Source organism: Oreochromis aureus, linkage group 11 (genome assembly GCF_013358895.1).
Source record: "Oreochromis aureus strain Israel breed Guangdong linkage group 11, ZZ_aureus, whole genome shotgun sequence".
NCBI lineage: Eukaryota > Metazoa > Chordata > Actinopteri > Cichliformes > Cichlidae > Oreochromis > Oreochromis aureus.
Window position 1 is genome coordinate 22,000,862 of NC_052952.1, and position 14,422 is coordinate 22,015,283.

Below are 14,422 nucleotides of genomic sequence, written 5' to 3' on the forward strand. Positions count from 1 at the left end.
CTTTGGTCCTCTTCTGTCAAGCAATGTTGAAATTAATGCTAAGAACAAATGCAAATGAGGCTTTTCCAGTGACGTGTATTAGCGCTTCATTTTGTTTATAGTGGTCTCCTGCTCTGCAGTGATGGAATAACTAATATGAGGAAAACGAGTAATTGCATCCACCCCAGCAAACCAGTGAGCTGGAGTGCACCCGGTGGAGTGCACCCGGTAGAGCGTCACTGGGCCATCTAATGAAGAGCTCCACTGGCCTCTGCTGCCAACATGCAGCAGCCCACCCACCTGTGTAGAAATAGCAGCCTGCCATGCAGGTAATTATCAGACCCTTCTTAGACACCTGGGGCTCCGTATAACCCTTTACACCTTCCGCAAGACCCATTTTGGAAGTGCTTGCCTCCTTCAACACCTGGTATAAACCTCCAAACGGTGAAAACCCACACCGTGCTATTAATCATAAACACAGTTTCACTGAAGATTTTGACGTGTGTGAGAGAGATGTAGTCTGGGGCAGGTGTAATATGAATGCATGCTGGTGTTTCTGTCACATAAGTGCGTGACTCATCCTGTAGGCCTGATGTGCAATCAGTGATTGCGTTTATTGGGAGGACAGTCGTCGGGGGATCGATCCTAAACCCGGTTTCATTCATGCGTGGTGTTGATCTCAGAGGATCACGAGGTTTGTAAGACGGCGCAAACACGAGCCAACTTGATCTCTTACAAACCTACCGTTACCTCTCATCCAACTATCCTCTTTTTTCTTCTCTGGATTTCCACCTGCCCGGCTCGTCCTACACTCACAGAAATCAAGACTTGTCAGTGTAGGTTTGAGTCTAATTGACAGTTTCGTTCACGCTTCAGTGTTAAGGCTTTTGCGCCAATCCTCTCCCCTTCCCCGTTTTCATCGCTTTCATAATTGCCACCAACATAATGACACAGTTGCTGTGGCAACCATGTCTGTGTCTCTCTTTTCTCTCTCTCTCTTTCTCGCACACACACGTACACAAACACACACTTTGGATCTTCCCCTCACTTTACCGGCTGCTTTAAATTTTGCAAGTTTTCTTCCCTTTTTTTCGGGGGGGGGCTTTTATACATTTTTTTCCAATTCGTTATTTTTTACTTCTTCGGAAAGAACAGCAGCCAAATCCCTGGTCGACACTTTTTTTTTCGTTTATGTTTATTTATTAATTTTTATCAGAGCCAGTAAAACGTATGCAGGCCTTCAAGGGCACTCAACTAAAGATGGAAATTAAATGGAGGAGAGTAAAGATGAACACCACCAGTTGAATGGGCCTATTGACCATCAGCGCCGAGCGGAGCGCGGAGTCTCATCAGCGCCTGTCTGACCGGCCAATCACAGCGCTCCCCCACTGGTGGACCTCAGTGAGGCCAGTCGCAGTTTAGGCGGTGTAACCTATAGGCTATCGCGTGGAAACGATTAACTGAACCAGTCTCAGTCAGTTTCTAGATGGAGAAAGTGAGCCTGGCGGATATTTTGTTGGTGAAAAGCTTCACATTTTTGCGCACCTGACATGCGAATCCGGCTACTTTGCGTGCTGTCCGGGATAGTTACTCTGCAGGCTAACTTGTGCCGTACACCAGGCGGAAATTTCCGACGTAGTGTGTAGATGAAGTGCTTTGTCACATGTATCAGAAAATCTCAGAACATCTCGTTGTTCACCGACTCTCTCTCTCCCCTCCTCTCCCGCTCGCGTTTCCCCCCCTTCGTCTTTCCGCCGTCATGATGGATTATCAATAGCCTGATGGAGACACAACAAGACCGATCGAGATTTGCTGCACTTCTAAAACACACGGGCAATTAAAACAAGTGGCACATCCAGCAACAGTTCACCATCTTCTGCTACAATAACAGGCTGCCATCTGAGAAACCGCGGAGATACAGTGCGCAGGCTCTTCCAGCGCTCCTCTTCAGCATCAAACCCCCCACAGCAGCGCACAGGTAAGGCACGACATTATGCACCTTTTATTAATGCAACGCCAATTACGGAATTGCAATCAAAGCTGATTGATAAGTCCTCTGTGTGTTTGTGCGTGCATGAAAATTGAGTTTGGCATCAGTTTAGACGCATCCGCTGACCTGGAGGCTGTCAAACAAAAACATTTGAATGAAATCTGCGCCACACAAACATCTGCGGGCTTTATTCCGCGAACACCTCTTTTTTTCCCCCCCACCTCTTAATCACTTTAATCGACAAGTGGCAGCAAACTGCGACATTATAACCATATTGGTATTAAGAACACTGATATCACACGCACACACCGACTCATCCAGCCGGACTACACACACACCGGCACGGATACACCCACGCACTCTTAGCCTACTGATAGATGCAAGTCATGTCCATAACCCGCATGCTTGTTCGTTGCAAGTTGCAACTTATTAACACAATGAAGGATGTAGTATAGTCTGAGGAGTCTGTGTCCACATCGGTTGGTCTGATGCAAAGTAATTGCGCAGCATATATTCGCCGGTGAGACCAAAAGCAGCCGCTGCTCCGCGCGGCTTTCGCTGCAATTAGACGTCTTTTTGCGCACACGCAACGCACGACTTGTTTGCGCGATTTCTTCCCCCTCCCCCTAAAGGTTTCACACCACAGCGCGTTTTGCAACAGCACGTCTAGAGGAAAAAAAGAAGAAGGGAAAAAAAGGGGCCATTTTGTTTGAATTTTTTCAGCAAACACCTGTTGAAATGATTGCATGCCCAGCCGTTTGCACAGCTCCTGCAGTGAGAGAGGCCCCAAGGTTCGTTTGCTTTGACACACTCGCAAATCTAGGAATTTGGAGTTGTAAGTGATTGGGTTGTCCTCCCTCCTGTGGCCATGCAAGTCAGGGCTGCATCTTCACACATGTGAATGTGTGCCTTTCACCCCTTTGGTACAGTTCTTCCTCTCTCCCTCCCTCTCTGCTGCATTGCTTCAGCGCCACACTATACAGACATCTAGAGGACCAGATTTATGAATAATAGCAGGGGGGGTTGCAATGGATCAGTCTTCTGTAGTTTAAATACATTCAGGGTGAAAATGTCAATGTTGGGCATCTGCATATGCACGTTTAGCAGGAGCGGTTTAAGGATTTGGTCAGAAAATCCTCATGAAGTGGAAAGATTAAGAGCAGAGCACAGACATTACGGTGACGGGAGAGTTGGGCAGCGTTGGCGGATGACGGTGCGAGGCATCAGGTGTCATCGTGTTGAGAAGGAGACGTGCAGATGTGACTTTGAAATCTGGTTTGGCTAATGGGTGTAGATTGGATTCTACCTCCCTTCTCTTTCACTGCCTCTTTCACTCACACACAGACAGAGCTGCAGTGCTATTCTGAGAGAGTTAGCTGCCTCAACCCACGCACAGAATCTGAGAAAGAGAGAAAGGCAGAAAGAGGGAGAAAGAGGAAAAGGAGGGGAGCAAGAGGAATAAAGGAGAGAGGCAGAGACCGACTACGAGGGGGTTTACAGAATGCCGGCTTTATCCTCTCACATGCACGCATGTACACACTCGCACAGTAAAGGGTTTCTTTGCTGTTTCACATTCTTTCCCTCTTACTCTTCCAACAGCGGTTGATTTGCAGTCCTGATTAGCACTTCTCTTCTCCTCTTGCGTGTGGCATGGACTGTGTTTGCAGATCTGTTTGGTGGTGCTGTTTGTGTGATGTGTTGTATTGGTAAGTGCTGGGAGAAATGTACTTGATTCTGTGCCACCCACACACCGCCCTCCCACTCATGGTCGTCTCTGCATCTATACCTCTGGCTCTTCCCGCTCGCCACAATCTCTTTGCTCATTTAAATCCCTACCCTGCATTTATCCCTCTGCTCCCGTTCTCTATCATTGGCTTTTCAGGAGAGTGTTCCTCCTGCAACCAAACAGGCACACTAAAACACACGCACACACACTTGCAGCTTTCCACGATGCATTTAATAAAAATAACTGTGGTGTGCGTGTGTGTACCCAAAATGATCACACACACTCACAAAAAGGGTCAGTAAGTGTGGAGAAGAGGTTGCAGAGCTGCTTTCTAATCTAATGTCTCTCGTTTGTATTGCAGTGGACATTCGGCCAACGCTTTTCCAGATTTGTCCGTACGTAAACCCGAAGACAGTTGTGGAAATCAAGCAGAACACTTAGAAACGACAAGAAGGGAAAAAAAAATCACCCGGAGAACTCTTTTGGAACATTAGTCAGTGGGAGAGCTGCTGTGCTTCGTGTTTCTCATTTTTCCTCCACTGAACTCTCCTCAGAAGGTTAGAGGAGCATGTAACTGAAACAAGTGGAGCCCTCGGTGATTTCAGCATTCTGTCTCCCCCATCTGTGCCTACATTCTCTGCTACAGATAGGGACATTTTGATAATTACATATAATTATAATTTCTGTGGGAGACAGATCTGCCTCTGTCTATTATTGCCAACACCTCCAACACAATAACTTCACACATTTACATATTTCTCCACAAAAGTGATATTCTTTCAACATCGGAGACAAATCAGGAATAATTTTACTTAGAGAGACATGTCACACGGAGAAGCAATGTGCCATTCACTTCATATCTAATTAGCGACACAGTTGAGTGACACGGGCAACATTTTGTGCCTACAAGCTGAAGGCAGAGCACTTAAAATCATGACATTTGCCTCATTTTTGCAATGTATTTCACAGGCTGGGAGTCGTTTCTTTGCTTTATGATTACTCCCAATTTTCAGTGCTTGCGGTCTTCTAGCACTTAACCAGAGCCATTCTCATTATCACCCACAGCCCAGTCACAGTAACGGTCCGTGCCAGGCGAGTACTGAGCACAATAATCCAGCCATAGAAAAGACTGAGATAAAGTACACAGTGTATCTATAGATGTGATGGGTGCCGAGAACAGGCTAACGTGGAGATAATGCGGTACTCTATAGAAACTAGGCCACACTAATGGACAGTATTTATCAGTGGTGCAGTCATTTATTTCCATTTGATTGTTTACTATGGCAAAAAGTGCCGAATATATAAAAACAAAATAGATTTAATATCTTTTTCCTATTTTCTTCCCCCCCCAGAAAGGATTTGCTTACAGGTTAAACAAGTGCCATTTCTGAATGTACGTAGTGCCGGACTGTAAAAGGAATGAAGAGAACAGATAAACTTGTTTACATTTAACAAAAAACTGGCCATAGTCTATTCTTTAAGTGCCATCAGCGCAGGAATGTACAGGAATGCCATATTCTATTAAAAATACTTGCTCCTAACTTTGTGGTTGCAAAGCGTAATTTCACCCCTGGTAGTAAATGAGATGTTTGTTCTTTTGTTCAGTAGGACATGTAGGATGAGGCATTAAAGACTAAAAGCATGAAGATTGTTGTTTTCAATCTGTGCTTTTTACTAAACCGCATCCATTTGAGTGTTCTCGAATCGAGAGGGGATTTTAGAGGGCAAGAGATGAAGTCATTACACTTTCAGAGCTCCCTTCTAACAGGAAATTAAAAACATTTTAATACCATTATCACCAATTATTGAAACTTACAAAAACATTTTGATACTGTTTGTACTGTTTTTTTCATTTTTATTGTTCCCGACCTTTTTTATTATTATAACACCTTATAAATACGAACAACACAAAAAATCAGATTTGCGATTTCATCAGCCAGCATTACTGAATGAAACTCCAGTACCCAGTACATGCTGAATGCATCACATGCCATTTTAGTGGGTTAAACTGCAGAAGCGGATACACCGTTGCAACTGCATTGACTCAATAAAAGAAAATAGATGTCTTAGTCATGTAAAAATGCCGCCCACCACCAATCTCCGAGTCCTCGCTGTCTCCCTCCTCTCCCTCCTCACTGCCCCTCTTGCTACCGTCGTGGAGGCCTCTCCGTCCCCACCTCCTCAGCACCTAGACCGCTCAGGGAGACCGTTCACGGAGGAGCCCGACACTGGTTCCAGCTCCTCGCTCATGCTCCTCGCCATCCAGGCCAACCTCAGGCCAGCTGCTCTCCAAGGAAGGACAAAAACTCCGGAGACACTCCCAGAAACCGCAGAGGAAGTTCTAGAGACTCCTCCGAGACCCCTGCCCCAGGTAATGTTCCCCAAGAATGTAACTTCAGCAGAGGCCCTCGCACCTCCCCTAGGTGCAGCCCAGGTGGCACCTGTAATGGATGTATGGGTGGACGGATGCAGAGGATATTACGACGTAATGGGACACTTTGACAGCGCTTTCAACTGTTCCAAGGACACATTCATCTATTGCTGCGGAACCTGCCACTACCGCTTCTGCTGTCCAGACCGAAGTCGCCAACTGGACCAGGACAACTGTAAAAACTACGACTCTCCAGACTGGGCCAAGCCACAGACGGAGCCCATGATTACACCAGATGACTCAGGTTCTGACCCAGACTTTGATCCACTGAAGCAGCAGAGCCACAACACGGGCTTTGTCATCGGTGGCGTGGTTGTGTTTATGGTGGCTGTCGCAGTAGGCATCAAGGTGGTCTTCAACAAGGTGCAACAGGAAGCCAACCAAAGGGACCTGAACATGCCCAGGTGAGGCTTACACGTTTTTTGTTTTTTGTTTTAAATTTCATCACACCTCATTGCTGAATTCAGTACTTCATTTTGATGTATGAATATTGTAATGAAATTAGGTTTTCAGGACTCCATAAATGGCCTACATTCATCATTCTGGGCCCAGAAAAATGTTATTAGTCATCAGCTGAAACATATTTGATCTTCATCGAGTGACTGCTGCGGAAATCATGGCTGTTTTGATTTCCTCTTGGCTTTCTTATCTCATATATGGGCCGTCGTCTTGGCAATAAAGATGGGCCTTTTGGTGCTTTTACTAGTTGCATCAGTCATGGAAGATGACAGTTGTAGACCAAAACGAAGTGTTGGTTGATCTCCTCAGGGAAGCCCTGCGTGTTATTTTGGTTTCACATTTTCCATATTTATTCATCATTGTACTTAAATTTATCCACACAGTTAACTGGTGATTATGAAAGACGGTGCAAACCTGTCCGACCACAAGATTAACGTTCACATTTATTTATATTTAAGCCTTCATCCTCACATAGATGGCTGATATTTTGCTTATTTGCAATCCAAAAACAGCATTCATGGGGGGAAGAATTTAGTGCCCATACCCTGTTGCCATTTTTATCTCATGTTTCCTGTATTGCTTTTTTTATGGCATCTTTAGAGCCCTGGTGGACATGTTGCGGCACCAGTCGAGCCCAGTCCAGCAGGATGAGAGAAACAACAGCGTGGCTCTGGCTGTAGGAGACGGCCAGGGGACACTGGGGAGACCGCCGAAAAATCTCTACGCCCCCGGGCTGCCCAGCAAAGACAACAGATGTGAGAGTCTAGGGCTCGTAGAGCGTTAGTGAATAGCACAATCAGAGGTGCACTTTTGTAACAGCATCCTCTCTTTATGCAGAGGCACTTTGTGCTCGTCACGTCTGTAAATGGATGCAGCTTTTTTTTTTCTGTGTTCCTCCATCAAGATATCTTTGCCGCTGTTTATGAGAGAGAATAAATTAAGAATTTTCAGTGGTGATGTGCTAAAAAATGAATCTTTAACCTCGCTAATTTCTCTGCGAGGGCCATGGTCATCTATAAATGATAATTTTGGGGTCCTCTGTGTCTCTAATTCTCCACTTCATTATTAAAGTAGTTAATTGCACAAGAATGTGGAGATGGGTGCTTATGTGATCATGTGAAAATGAATTGATTTAGGTAGATACGTACGTAAAGTTTCCTTATTCCTTTTAGTTGAAGACACCGCTCAACTGCCTGACATCCATTTTGTGAGCTGATTACTTCATGTTCTTTTCATTTACAGTGGGCAATTTGCAACACAATTTCATCCACTCATCAGGCTCCAGTCCCAAGCACACTGCAACTATCGGTAAGGCAGCTGATGAAAGCCGGGCTCCCATGTAAATTGCATGTAATCACTTGGATGCTTCATTTACTTCATTCAGCTTCGTTTGGAGCTCAAAAGTAGACTCATTCATTTCAACAATAATAATGATTATCATATTTTTGGTTGCTTGTGTTAGTGCTGAAAGCGAGTTCAAATCTGTCGCTTTCAGTGAATGTTAGAAGATTCACACTCTGCTATGTGCATCGCGCTATATCCAGAGGAGCAAATCTCATTTAACACACCGTCGTCTTCTCCCTTTGGTCTCTGCAGAACGCACACCTCGGATGAACAATGCTCAGCTGGCAGCTGGAGGCACCCTGCTCTCCAGTAAGCACAACAACACCAAATCGCAGCCTTCCTTCCACCACTCCCTGCACAACCTGGCCCAGCTGCCGCCCTCGTACGAGAGTGCCACCAAGCCTGAGCTCAACAGATACTCCTCACTCAAACGGCTCGGTGAGTATCGCGCTTTTCCAGGAATGAGACATGTTCCGTCTAAGCTGCGCTCCCCTTATGCTGCTTTTTCTGCAGCTGTTTTGTAAGTGCCGAAGCAGAGCGACACTCTTGACACGGGTGCCGTGAAATGCACGATGCATCATTATGTGCTCATGCTATTTACTGTGGTGATAAACAATTCAGAGAACTTTTGTTTGGCTTGCAGAGAAAGGTCTTGACGAGTACTCATCTGGGTACTGCACCACCAAGCGCCGGCCTCACACAGCCCAGCCGGCCCTGCAGTCGTCTCAGCACCATCTCCACTGGGGTGGAGACTACACCCTCAGTGGGCGAGGGACCCTCCCTAGACATGCGGCTCGGCCCTGGATCCCACCGCCACCTTCTGGCATGCCTGCTTCACCCACTCCCAATCCTTACCCTCTGGATCCCCCAGAGCCCCAGCACAACCCCAACTACGACACTCTCTCCAAACCTCCGAGAAAAGTTAAGTCCACCGACCAGCTGCTCAACATGGGTGACGTCCCTGGAAACACCGGGACCCTGTCCCGGCTCTCCAAGAACCAGCAACACCAGTACTACAAAGCCATGGCTGCCTCCAATAAGAACTCCAACACGCAGACGCTCACCAGGAAGACCCAGGACAGGCAGGACAGGCAGGACAGGCAGGAGAGACAGGAACGGCTGCTCATGTCCCCAGACCATTTGGAGGAAAGGATGGGCGTCGGTGGGATGGGTGTTGTAGATCCGTACGCCCACACGGGAAGCGGGATCGTCCCCACCCTGCCTCGCCAGCAGAAGGCCCAGTCCCAGCAGAACGTCTGTGCAACGCCTTCCCTCGACCGGCACCACATGATCAAGATGAACTCTCATCCCACGTCCGGACGGGAGCAGGAGAGGACCACGCCTATGACGGGGCACATGAGCGGGGGCATGGGCTGGGCCGGGGAGGGGCCCGGAGCCGGAGTAGTCATGGGAACGGGAACACTAGGGGGCCACAGCGCCCGGAGGATGGCTTTCGCAGCGAAACGGCAGAACACAATTGAGCAACTACATTTCATTCCCGGAGGGGGCGGTGGGGGGTCTGGAGGGGGCGGGGGAGGAGGCAGTCAGGGGATCAGGACGGGGAGTAAAAATGAGGTGACGGTGTGAGGTCAGTGCCTAATGTAGAGTTTAGATTAAAGGTACAGGAATATATCACCCTTCTGCATTTAACTATTAGACATTCAGCTACAAGAAATACAACTAGAAGTATAAAGTATTGTAACAGTATAATGTGTTTAGGCTATTCAAATTAGTGTTATCTTGTAATTAAATAGCTTAAATATGACTTACTTATAAAAACTAAAAATTAGGTAGGGGACATCTGTTCCAGTTATGTGATAGCCTACATCAGCCATATTTTGTATCTGAATTTGCCGTATTGCCATATACAGCGGTGCCATTACTTGTAGAAGGACTGACTGGGAGGGTGAAATAAACCAACAGAAATGCCGTTCATACTTTAGTTTTTATATATTTTTTTCAAAAAGTACTCAGGAGCCATATTAGATAGGAAACCAGATGATATTAATAAAAAAAAAGGGTAAAGGAAGCGGAGGCCCGTGTGGAATATCCTATCACAGAATTTCAAAGAACTGAGCCAACTACCTGGACTGCCACTCCGCTCGGCCCTCACCGACGAAGATTTATTAAACTGACTCTCAGATGAAGAGCCCGATGGACCAGACGAGGCTGAATGATGAACTGTGTGCCTGGTGAACACTTCTGCACCGACCTCGTGCTGACACAGTGAGACAGAACTGATTTTTTCTTTCTTGCTTCCTGTATAACCTAGAGGACAAGACAGGCTCTGTTTCTGAGCGACACACAGCAGTCTGACACGACGGGAACTGAGGACGTATCCACATTACCGATCTGATTCCATGGGTTGCCTACTTTTCCATGTGACCTTAGATTAAACCTCCAGAGGAACTCACACTCTCATTACTGTTACTCTACGGGAGCGTAAGCTGATATAAGATTATGGGTGAGTTTTTCTTAATGTTTTCATCTATAGATCAGGACCTACCTGTTTGAAGAAAACCCAAACACAACGGGCTACCAAATATTATAGAGCCATCAGTCACGATGTTCCAAAAAATCTTGACATAAACATACAAAATCAAGAGATAAAAGAACAGACGTATGTGTTCAGTTTACCAATAAAGAGGCAACTCACTCTAACGAAGAGCAGAGGCTTCTCCACAGAGCACAAACGATAGACCATGACGCAGAGGTTGCACTTACACAACTGTCCTTACAAGCCATTTATGGAGATACAAAGAAAATCCCACACAGGAAGCTGGTCTGACAATCACCATTTAATTATTATCACCAGGTGACAAGTTATTAAAAAGTCAGCAACATTTTGTACAGACAGAAGGATTGGCTTCAGAGCAAGCCGAAACCCTCAGAGTCAGGAGTGAGGGCGACCTGAGGTCCTCTCCTGCACGGCTCCAGTGTGCCATATAAGAGACTCGGATGGTTAGGAAGCCCTTCCCATCTTCAAGACAAAGACCTTGCTGTATCATAACGCACTTCAGCCAATATGAAAAAAAAAAAACAGAAAAGAGAAAAAAAAAATCTTCATCAATAACAACGCTTTTCAATACTAAGGGCTATCCTATATACTGTAGTATGTGATATCTGTGGTCCATATAAAATGCTATCTCTTTCTATTGATTTTGTGTTGATATTGTCATGATGTATTAAGTATTAATGTGTACAAAAAAACAAGAGAAATTTAAGCACAGTTCAAAGAGAATCAGAGACTAAACTTTGCACAAATCTAGCCCCTGATATTTGCACCAGATACAAGCACACTTTGTATCGTGTCCTCAAGGTTTACATTCTGTACAAGCACGGCTGAAAGTGTGACCAATCAATGGAAGGTATTATACTGAGAGAGGATTTTCTTTTTTCTTTTTCTTTTTCTTTTTTTAAACAGAAATCGGCGGTAATTACGCCGATCAAAGAACGAACTTGCTCCGGCTTTCTTTTCCTTTTCCTTTCTTTTGTGTTCAGTCATGTGGAAAAGCTACAGAGATGAAATGCTGATAAACAGAAACACATTTGGACAATCTTCCTACACACAGTGCTAAATGTAGTTGTTATGAATATGATGGAGTGTTATTATTAATAATTATTATAACTGTTATGGTTATTATTAACAATTATCTTACGATGTGATGTTCTTTTACTTGGTGGGATTTAAGTGTTTATTGTTTTTAGATAACTAGCATTCTCGCGACTAGTTGGTTTTTCATACATCTGGTCATAAACTCGAGTTTTTAAGACATTCCAAATCTTGATGCATGCCAGCTCCATTTCATTGAGAGGCATTTTTACAGGATGCCTGGATTTTAGGGTCATTGATGCCTATATGGCCATTTTTCCAGCTGTATGTACTGTGCCTAGACATCGGCCTTATGACTTCTTGATCTTAAGTGATTACTTAGGTTTCCACTCTGGTAGTGAATAATCTGCAGCCTTCTAAACGTACGCGTAGATGACGGCGAGGGATAGATGAGTTTGGGATGGGCCAGAAGTGATTTCAACATCACATGCAGTCTGCTGTCTCTTCTGCGGCAGCCTGCCCCAGTAACTTAAAAATGGGTTGTACACGCTGAACCCATGATGCCATAATGTATGTATGTATCGAATGAATGTTTATTACACAGGTTGGAGACAAAACAGGCGTCTAATGGAAACCTGATTGCGTTGAGTGCAGTGTCTTTTTCAGGGAAATAGGACAGGTGACATACAGTAGTGTTAGACTTTTTTAATAGAGCCACAAAAGGTCTGTAGCAAAGTCTGTAATATCTCACAAGCCATATCCATCGAAGCTCATTATCACAATTTTATAAATGGTTAATCTAATTTGTGCAAGTATTGTATTTTGTATAGCTAGTACAATCAGAATATTTTAAGTGATCTCTTCGGCATTAATTTGAAGATTCAGAAAAATTCTGTGTTAGTATTTAATGAACTGTACAGTGCCAAACTCATAACATTTTGTTGTCTTTTTATTGTCACACCCTCCTAGATGGCCACAGGGGTTATTTACTTTTTTCACAGAGGAGAGCGAATAGACAGGCAAGTGAGGCTGAAAAGCTCCTTTTCAGAAGGAAATGAATGAATATGGTGTGTGTTTTTAACCATTATGAATTCATTTAGAGTGCGGATTCTTTAATGGCCATCTGAAACGGACAGGGACAGTGTCCAGTATTGGGAAAAAAAAAATTCATGGATTTATTTTGACGCCTATAAATTTCGAAACGACCCTTTTGTTATTGTTCAATGCATTGATCCCCTTGGATACGACAGTGACTTACAAAGAATTTGTATAATAAAGTTGGTGGGAAAAAAATTGTGATTCTTTTCTTGCGTTAATGCTCGTCTTTTCAACTCTTCTGTCTGAGTGAATTCAGGACTTCACCTGCACCATACTTTAAAGTGCTTCCCAACTTTTTCTTTTGTCATTAAATCATAAGAAAAAAACCTCTGCGTTCCCAGTCATCTCAGCACGGGACATGTTAAAGATGAGCAGCATTCAGTTTCCTTGTAAATACATTAACACTGTAAACCGAGTTATCAGCATCGCACTTGGGTTTCAAATGATACTTTATTAATCCCCGAGGTAAACATTGTTCCTCTGCATTTTAAAGCACTTCATAATACCTACAAACACCCTGGAGTGCCTGTTTTCTCAAACCTATTTAAGACTTAGCAATATATCACACTGATGTGTGTGCTCACTGGGTGCACAATGAAATCATATCTAAGCCAAGGTGTGAATAATGAGCTCTGTAGTTTAGATAAATGAGCTACTTTTCAGTTGTTTTCAGAGCTCTTACCTGCACGAACGTCTTAATAGTGCAACATAAAAACAGTCTCCGACGATGAAAATGTCAAGTGTGTTATTATCATAAACAATATCTGCTCCGACATATTTACAGTATAACATTGCACTATATATTATATAACTGCGACAGATTATTGTTTCTCACGTAAAATCTGCAAGTAACTAGTAACCTGATAAAATCTAGTGGAGTAGAAATAAAACACTTCTATGGAAGCTTGCTTCTGTCACTGAAGTGTATTTATTTATTGATTTGTAACAATCTGTGAGTCAAACTTTTAAGATAATAACCAGATCTGACACCAGTGGCTTGCTCAGCATCAGTATGTTAATAAATATGGGTTATCATAACAGTAATCATAAGGCAAACTGGTGTTTTATAAGGAGTCAAACTAAAAGCTCCGCCTATATTTGGAAAAAAAGGCCCTTTTAATGTTCAGTAGGTTAGTGAGCACACAGACTGGTTGTATAATGAAATCCCATATCATCTGCCTGTGAGATGTTATATAAGCTACAGTATGGCTATGCAGTGCTACTGGGAGCGGACAACTGCACTTTTAAATAAAATGAAAAAGGTGGAATTGTTTTCGTATAATTTACAGCTCGAGACCGTCTGGGCTGCAAAGTTATATCACTGCTGGACGTGCTGGATTCCTATGGTGGAACAAGGGCTCCGCAGCTCATATTTAAAACCTCTTGTGAATACATTTATTGCACTGAGATGTATGAAGGGGCAGATAACAGCCACCGTGCTGACACAGAAATAATTCTTGCAGGGGCTACACAAGAGGGCACAAAAATGATTATGTTTGATTTAGGCACTATCTGCCTCTGATGCGTCAGAGTCGTTGTAGTTTGCACATTTCACCACCAGGAGGTTCAGTGGCTCCAGGATGAGCTGTGCAAGAAGGCTTTGCTCAGACTGTAACTCACCCTTAAAGCTATTTCTGTTGCCTTACACAGGACCGACAAAAAAAGCAGAACATAATATCATCTGACTGTTTGTAGATATCAGTAAATGCACTGCCCAAACTGTCCAACGCCTCTCAAAACTCATATTAACACACAATAAACAAGTACCTGTGAAAAGGTTTGAACGCTGTGACTCACTCATTTTTCTTCCTTTATTTTTACTGTTTCCAAAAACAGTTACAT

General features: G+C 44.2%; 1 protein-coding gene across 1 annotated transcript; it reads left to right on the forward strand.

The window, feature by feature from the left end:
- The first annotated feature begins 433 nt into the window (after positions 1-433).
- On the forward strand, positions 434-9,516 carry LOC116323883 (protein shisa-7). Its single transcript, XM_031744360.2, has 7 exons — positions 434-673; positions 1,757-1,957; positions 4,057-6,530; positions 7,186-7,340; positions 7,828-7,893; positions 8,182-8,367; positions 8,573-9,516. The coding sequence occupies exons 3-7, from the start codon at positions 5,776-5,778 to the stop codon at positions 9,514-9,516; spliced, it is 2,106 nt and encodes a 701-aa protein (XP_031600220.1). The 5' UTR covers positions 434-673; positions 1,757-1,957; positions 4,057-5,775.
- Positions 9,517-14,422: the final 4,906 nt, after the last annotated feature.